Source organism: Mus caroli, chromosome 15 (genome assembly GCF_900094665.2).
Source record: "Mus caroli chromosome 15, CAROLI_EIJ_v1.1, whole genome shotgun sequence".
In the NCBI taxonomy this organism is placed as follows: Eukaryota; Metazoa; Chordata; class Mammalia; order Rodentia; family Muridae; genus Mus; species Mus caroli.
In genome coordinates this window covers 29,445,339-29,453,531 of record NC_034584.1, presented here as the reverse complement: position 1 = coordinate 29,453,531, position 8,193 = coordinate 29,445,339, and the positions used below count along the sequence as shown (strand labels likewise).

At 42.6% G+C, this 8,193-nt stretch overlaps 2 protein-coding genes across 3 annotated transcripts in view; one reads left to right on the top strand and one right to left on the bottom strand.

Annotated features, from left to right (window-relative positions):
• The window catches only part of Pop1 (POP1 homolog, ribonuclease P/MRP subunit), a 35,355-nt gene extending 28,545 nt beyond the window's left edge, over positions 1 to 6,810 (bottom strand). The window contains exons 1-3 of one of the 2 annotated variants that reach the window (XM_021183600.2): positions 6,705 to 6,810; positions 2,689 to 2,832; positions 785 to 952 (exon numbers count right to left, since the gene is read on the bottom strand). In XM_021183600.2, coding sequence (XP_021039259.1) covers positions 785 to 952; positions 2,689 to 2,830 — 310 coding nt within the window. In that variant the 5' untranslated portion in view covers positions 2,831 to 2,832; positions 6,705 to 6,810. The remainder of the gene's footprint in view (positions 1 to 784; positions 953 to 2,688; positions 2,833 to 6,704) is intronic. The other variant, XM_029470143.1, reaches the window with a different exon arrangement.
• Positions 6,811 to 6,879: 69 nt separating this feature from the next.
• The window catches only part of Rida (reactive intermediate imine deaminase A homolog), a 13,248-nt gene continuing 11,934 nt past the window's right edge, over positions 6,880 to 8,193 (top strand). Inside the window, exon 1 of the mRNA XM_021183634.1 lies at positions 6,880 to 7,068. Coding sequence (XP_021039293.1) covers positions 7,004 to 7,068 — 65 coding nt within the window. The 5' untranslated portion in view covers positions 6,880 to 7,003. The remainder of the gene's footprint in view (positions 7,069 to 8,193) is intronic.

Sequence of the window (8,193 nt, the reverse complement as noted above, 5' to 3'; positions counted from 1 at the left end):
GTCTTGGTTCTATAAGAGCAGGCTGAGCAAGCCAGGGGAGGCAAGCCAGTAAAGAACATCCCTCCATGGCCTCTGCATCAGCTCCTGCTTTCTGACCAGCTTGAGTTCCAGTCCTGACTTCCTTTGGTAATAAACAGCAACGTGGAAGTGTAAGCTGAATAAACCCTTTCCTCCCCAGCTTGCATCTTGGTCATGATGTTTGTGCAGGAATAGAAACCCTGACTAGGGGGAATTTTCCTTTACTATTTTGTTTTTTCAAAACTTGTAACTATTATTATTGGTTTTCTTCATTAAAAAACAGAATCAGTCTCAAGCTTCTCTCTCTCTCTCTCTCTCTCTCTCTCTCTCTCTCTTCTCTGTAAGCAGGGTGCTAGACAATCAAATTCATCTGAGAAAAATAAAGATATCAGAAAGCATATCTAAGTTACGTTCAAGGGACACAGAATTTAGGTTATAGTGGGGTGGAGGTCACACAGCAATGACAGTAAGGCTGGCAAGAGCCCATAGCCAAATCATGGTGTCTACAAGATTTGCTCTGCATTTGCAGAACACCATACTAAAGATCAGTGGGGTAGGGAGATGGAAGTGATGGGAACAGCCACCCATAGATTCACGAGATGAGTCAGAGTCAGAAGTAGGGAGAGCAGCAGGCTTCAGGATGCAATAGTCAAAGCCCAGGAGAGAGGTGAGCCGGTGGTTAGGACAGAGAGAGGGGAGGCAGCTAGGCAGGGCAGCAAAGAGCATTGTGTACAAAGAGCCAACACACTTCCTGACAAATACCTACCAGTTATATATTTGGGGATCTCCTGAGAAGTGCCTTCAGGACCTGCTTTCCAGCCTCCCTTTCTCTTAAACATGGTTTTGGAGGAAGATTGCTCATTCACATCAGACTCAGGAAGCAAGTGGGGACTCATCTTGATTTGCCACTGCCTTGAGGTTCCAGAATGAAGCTCTAGTACATTTTCAAAAACAAAACAAAAAGAAAGACATCACCGTATCATACCAGAGACAGGCTTACAGCACAGAATTAACTTGTTAACTCTAGCACCAACCTGTGAGTTATTACCTGTCTACATGCACACACACATACACGCGCGCGCGTGCGTGCGTACACATGCACGTGCACACACTCGCGCGCGCGCGCGCGCGCACACACACACACACACACACACACACACACAAGCACAGGTTCTGAGGACTAAACTCAGGTCTCCAGGCTCATCTAGCAAGGGTAACCCTCTGGGTCATCTCACAGGCCCTACTATCTTTTTTAAAAGAGGAATCTTGGGTAGAAAGGAGACTTTCCCAAGGAAAAGCCCAAGGCCACAAAGTGAGTAAGCAGTTCAACAGGAATCACATCAGTGTCACATATTAACACATACAATAGCAATCACACCAGTGTGACACACATACAACAGCAATCACATCAGTGTGACATATAAACAAAAACAACAGGAATCACAGCAGTGTGACATATTAATATATATAACAGTAATCACATTAGTGTGACATATTAACAGATATAACAGATTACATCAGTTAGACATATAAACACATACAACAGCAATCACATCAGTGAGACATACTAACAGGTACAAGGAAATTTTTTCCTTTGAGATTTCCAATGCAACATCAATTGTTAATCTAAGCCCTTGCTATGGCCTGAACATTTACAAACATAAGAGAGGTCAGTGGAGAATTTTACAGGGTTCCTGTTAATTCCACTGTGATGTGAATTATTCAGCCACTATAATCTTAAAACATGTTAAATGGTTGGTCACTGTAAGGTTTAAATAAGATAATATTTGGGAAAGGTATACCACATGTCAAACCGTAGTCCTCTACTTCTAGATCTAAATCTAGAGCTTAAGAGTTTATATCTAATATTTATTTAAATGGGGCTAAAACAGGCCATGCTTCAAACCAGCTTTCCTAACTGGCATTCCCCACTGCTATCCCAAAGGACATCTGCACCCTATCACTTCCCAAGGATGTGAAATTAGCACAGTAATTAGATATTGATATGCTGACTATATTTCTCTGAGGAAACAGAAGTATACCTTAGGATCAAACATATCAGCTGTAAAGTGTACATAATCATGCTATAATAGTATGTCTGTCTCACAAAGTCAAGGGAACACTGAATGATAGCAAACCTCAATCTCATATCGATTGTAATTTTATGTATCAATAGCACACGAACTCAGAGGACAACTTTCAAAGTCAGCTCTCTCCTTCCATAGTAGGTTTAGGGAATGGAACGCAGGTGGTCAGGTATGGGTGGGCACCTTACTGAGCACCATATCCTAAACACCTTACTAGCCTGTAACTTTAAAGTCTAGAAACAATTCATACCCACAGCTAAGACTGAGACCCCAGGCAGAGCTGGTGCTCCTTGCAGCCCGTACTTCCACAGTCCCTACCCTCTGCAGGGGAAGGCTGGGGAAGCAAGCTGCTGGGACACAATGAAGTTCCTCCCTGCTCTCTCATGTCCAGGGACGTGGACTGAACGCTCTGTAAGTGAACTTTAACAAGAAGGCAGACTTGTAAGCACACATTCTGATAAGGAGAGTTTTCTGTATTCTCTCTTTAAATGAACTCGTTTACGTCCGAGATGACATCGAGCAAACAAAACTGGCAAAAGCAATTAATCCAAATGAAGTAACAAGAACAGTGTGTGCGTCTTACCTTGTTTCTGAGATTGGGACGGCTTCCCCTTTCCAAAATGATGCTTTCCATCTCTCTCAGCCACAAAGCCGGAGGACAGAGTCACGTTACTGGGCTGGTTTCTCATTTTCTTAGCATGTTTTCTTTCCTTTGCATTAGACATTTCTAGAAAGAAAGCAATACACTTAATAGAGGGAGAGAAAACTTTCACTTCAAAAATAATGAATTGTTGCTGGGCGTGGTGGCACACGCCTCTAATCCCAGCACTCGGGAAGCAGAGGCAGGCGAATTTCTGAGTTCGAGGCCAGCCTGGTCTACAAAGTGAGTTCCAGGACAGCCAGGGCTATACAGAGAAACTCTGTCTCAAAACACCAAAAAAAAAAAAAAAGAATTGCCAGGTGTGGGTGCTCGCATCAGCATCTGGAAAGCAGAGGCAGGAGGCTCTTGAGTTCAAGGTCATCCTTTAGCTACATAGCATGAGGTCAGCCAGAACTACCTGACAGACCGTATTTCAAAACACAACAAAGAATACAATTTTTAAATGAGCCAATAATATGACTCAGCAGGTAAAGGCAATTGCCACTCAACCTGAATTCAGTCCTGAGGCCTACACAATGCAAGGAGAGAGCCTACCCGCAAAAGTTGTCTTCCGACGGCTACATGCCCATCAAAGTATACTCCTAACCCCCACACAAATAAATAAGAAAGGTAAAAGAATAATAATAATAACTTTAATAAATATTTATATAACTCAATGTTTGATAATACCAAAATATTACCCTATTAATCTATAGCAGGAATCCCCAAAAGAGAGATTTCAATAAAGTCACTCATCTCAAAACAAAGTGCTGTTGCATGCTTATAAACCCAGCCGTCAGGATGGAGCTGGGGGCTGGGCAGAAGGAAATCTTTGAGGTTGAGGCCACCCTAGGCTACACATCAAGTTCCAGGCCACCTTGGACTTCACAGTTTTTGTCTCAAAAAATAAAGGAACAGCGTGTCTTCATGGAACTATCCCAACTGGCAGATTTTGCACTGCCAAATAATTAAACTACATACAATCGCTAATGATGCATAAAATGAGGTAAGATCACTAAAATTAAATTACTTATAACGCTTTATCTTGGTTCTTGGCTGAAATAAAAAGACCGGGATAAATTATAAGTAAAATATTTGAGTCCAAACTGAAGATAAATTACTGGTATTTTCACTCGAGACTTCACGTCAAGTGAGTAACATAAAGGATGACTGCAGAGAGAACCTGATGGGTTTACTTAGGAGTTCCCACACCTGGACCAACCCCCTCATTATTCATTGAGTCAACGTGAAACACTTGTTTTCTTTTTCAAAATAAAATTCATATTATGGCTGACTAGAGATGTAACTTTTAACAATACCCTACACTATGTAACATAAAGACTTGAGAGGTTATGTTAAAACAATATGTATTTCTGTATGTGTTTTTCCACAACTACACTAGATAACAGTCTAAAATGGAGATTTTGAACCTAATGGATGTTCATGTCAACAAGGGACCAACATAGGCACTTGGCATAATTCATAAAGCCTGAGGCAGGCCCTGGAAGCCTTCACGCCATACAACAGCCATTAATTCTTTTGCTGATGGAGACCAGGCTAAAACGTGCACCATGGAGATACTGAAATAAGAAAAACTCAGAGCAGCAGTTACCAAGCCTGCATTTCAATTCCTTAATATTAGAATATTCTACCAACACAAACTTCATGTAGATAACAGCAAAGAAAATAGGTTATTCTTGTGCCTCAAAGAAAAGGTAACCAAGCCAAAAGTGAGAAAATTCCCCAATCTGGTAAACATTCTGAGATTCCATCCAGGCTCAGCTCCATTCACTATTCCTAAAACTCAAAACAACTGGAGACTAAGAGCACATATGAAATATTCTATACAGGGAAACTGTGCAACCTCAGGGAAAGCCAGTAAGAAAATGTCAGCTGTAATTTTTGTTTAGGACAGGCATCAGAACTCAGGAGGACTAGAAGACGAACATAGGTACAAGATGGAACCAAATAGGCTGTGGAGTCCAAGCGGGAGCTCATGTATTCCAGCATGAAGCCCTAAACCAAGAAAAACGATCTCACCATTCTTGAGGCATGGAGCCCTCAGCGTTACATAGGACAAGATGACAGGGAATCAAGAGGATTTCTTACAGTGCATGCTGATTGAGGGCCACGGGTCTGACCTTCCTTATTGTCACACTGCACTTAGCAGACTACCATAAACAAAGTACAGGATCAAAACAACACAAGTATTGGATATTCATATCCACACATGACTATAAAGCAAACGTTAACAAGGTAAGAAACATTTAGCCCGCAACTACGCTCCTTCTGACACAGCATGAGAACCGTATGTAGCCTCAGAGCTTCTTCAGCTGGGGATCACAACCCCATAGAGGGTCATGTAGCTGAATGTGAGGTGATGAAAAATCTAGAAAGCACAATTCAGAAGTCAAATGTGTAGTGACTCCAAAGTGTTTCTGGCAGTGTGGAGCTGTGCTCTACCTCGACTTCACTTCAGTCGCAGTTCAGCAGTGACATTCCATGCTTACGCACCATACAACACCAACAAATACTGCCTGAAACAGCTCAGCCAAGATTCCAGGCAAGTTATGAACCCAGTGTTCTTCCTGCACATACAGGTTTATGCTCTTAAGAAACAATGTTATACAGGCTGGTGAGATGGCTTAGCGGCTAAGAGCACTGGCGGCTCTTCCAGAGGTCATGAGTTCAATTCCCAGCAACCACATGGTGGCTCACAAAACATCTTATAGGGGAATCTGCTGTCCTCTTCAGGCAGGCATATATATACATACATACATTTTATATATATATATATATACATACATATATGCAACAGAGCACTTGTACATTAAAGAAAATTAAAGAGAAAAAGGAAACAATGTATAAAAACAGGCCTAAATTTCTCTTAAAATTGTTCTCATCATGTGCCAAATTAGCACATCTTCGGATTGTGCTGGGTTGCATTGTTTGATTTCAAAAACTAGTTTGAAATTGAGTTGCTGACTTAAGGTTTTTGTTTTTGTTTTTGTTTTAATCATTAATTTGGATTTGGGATTGAGATAGACTTTTCCAACAACTGGCCCTAATAATAGTTCCGACTGTACTACATATTTAGGCAAAATAGCATCTCAGCACTGACTATTATAAAATCAAACAACAAATCAGCTCTGGAAAAAAAAAAACAGCCGGGCGTGGTGGCGCACGCTTTTAATCCCAGCACTCGGGAAGCAGAGGCAGGCGGATTTCTGAGTTCGAGGCCAGCCTGGTCTACAGAGTGAGTTCCAGGACATCCAGGGCTACACAGAAACCCTGTCTCGAAAAAACAAAAAACAAAAAAAAAAAACTTTAGATGCTTTATGTCTTGCAGTATCAAATACTCTATCAAAACTCGTCTTTATGAAAAAATAAACACACACACACATCTATTTAGAGAGTAAAAATTAGTTTTTATCTTTCTCAAAGGGCAAAATTACACCAGCTACACTAAAGAATTGTTTTAAATACTTTCTTATGATATATTATCAGTTACTGATTAGCACATCTTCTTAATCTACCCAGGTTCGTTAGTGGGAAAGCTGAAGTCGTAAGCTAGGGGAAGATGACTCGCCTCCGGAAAGCAGACCCCGGTCTGCTCAAATCTTAAGGCGATCATGCATAGAAAGGAAGCACGGGATGGCGAAAGGCAGACAACCCATACCTCTGCTTGGTTCCCCAGAATGACCCATCCCTGTCCTTTACCGTACCCAGAAAGGGATACAAGCGCATTCCCAGAGGGGATTCCGCCTGGCAGGGCAACGATAAGCATAAAAACGAGCACAGGAGCCTGAGGCTCTGGACTGCAAGAGGGCCCGCCCGGGCAGCATGGACCTCCCCAAGTGAAAAGCGCTGCAAGCCGAAGCCGCCACTCTGGGCAAGCCCCCACGCGAGGCCCCCGCGAGCTGGCGGCCCCGGCTAAGCATTAGCGCCTCACCACCAACCTGCCAAATGTTCCGAGGGCTTCGCCGGTCAGAAAGACAAGGTTCTGAGACCCCCTAGAAGCTCCCACCACAGTGGGTGAGCGAGCGGACTGAGGGCGCATGCGCAGCACGACTTCTTCCTCCACGTGTCCTGGAGTCGCTTATGAACTACAATTCCCATCGGGCCATGCGAATTCGCCCGGGGCTGTCCCTGAACTAAAACTCTTTTACCTAGGGCTCTCTAGTCAGTGGACAAGAGTGGGTGTAGTTACTTACCATCGTTTTTTCTTCTGGAGGGTCTTCAAGAGGGAAGGATTAGCATGTCGTCCATAATCAGAAAGGTGATCAGCACCACAAAAGCCCCGGCGGCCATTGGTCCCTACAGGTAATGTTTTTTACCGTAGCTCTGAAGGACCAGGTAAGTGTGGTGTTGCAAGTTTGGAGCTTTGGCTTCTGCTGGTCCGAGCAAAAGAGAGTCTCAGAACTACCCCCTTAGAACGAGCGAAAAAAATTAAGTTCAGAAAGAGTACAGTGTATCCAAATCCCTCAGAGAATGGGGGAGCCCTGGTGTGACCAGAAACTTGCACTCCTAGGATCTTGCCCCCATCTGGAGCTGCCGGGCCCTGAAGGCGAGCTTGCTACACGCTTTCTCTGGTTAGAAGTGGCATCACCCCAACTCCCTTGCCTTTCGTCTTGGTGGCTTCTAGTTTTGGTTTTCGTAACAATTTTATTAAGATAGAATAAACAACCCATAGAATTCTCATTCTGTTAGTGGGTTCAATTCAGTGGCTTTTACTATGCCCAAAAGTTGTGTAGCCATCATCTCTTTCTACTCTCAAAACATTTACATCCAACCTGAAATAAGGTTTATGCCATAAGCTTTTATTCCACATGACCTCTTTCCCCAGCTCCTTACAACCAACCATTTATTTCCTCTCCATCACTATAGGGTTTATCTGTTAAAGACGTTTGCTATAAAAAGTATAATACACTGTTTGGTCCTCTGTGACAGGCTTCTTTTACTAGCATGAAGATTGATCTAACCCTTTCTTAATTTACAAGATATGCTTGTCTCATTTAGGCAGTACTCAGCAAATGCCTGTATGTCTATTCTAGTCTCTGGTTTCTATAACGTGTAGAAATGCTATGATACTTATGAATGGTTTATCCATGCCTATTTACCACTAATATCAAATGCAAGTAACACCAAAGGTGATCTTCTGAGATTATCCTATATACTAGAGCTAACCATATATGTACTGGAAAAATAAAAACTACCCTTTGGCATTTATCTCCGCTTACCAGAAGTGCTTTTAAATTTTAAACGTGGTACTTTCTTTTCACTTCCTTCTGTGGGTGCTATGAAGGACAGGGTCTCGCTTTGTAGCTCAGACTAACCTAGAACCTGCTGCTCTCCTGTTTGAGCATTCCTAGTGCTGACGTGAAGACCAGCACACTTAACTTAAAACCTTATTCCTCAAAATACCTCAGCTTTAAAAATCACTGCATT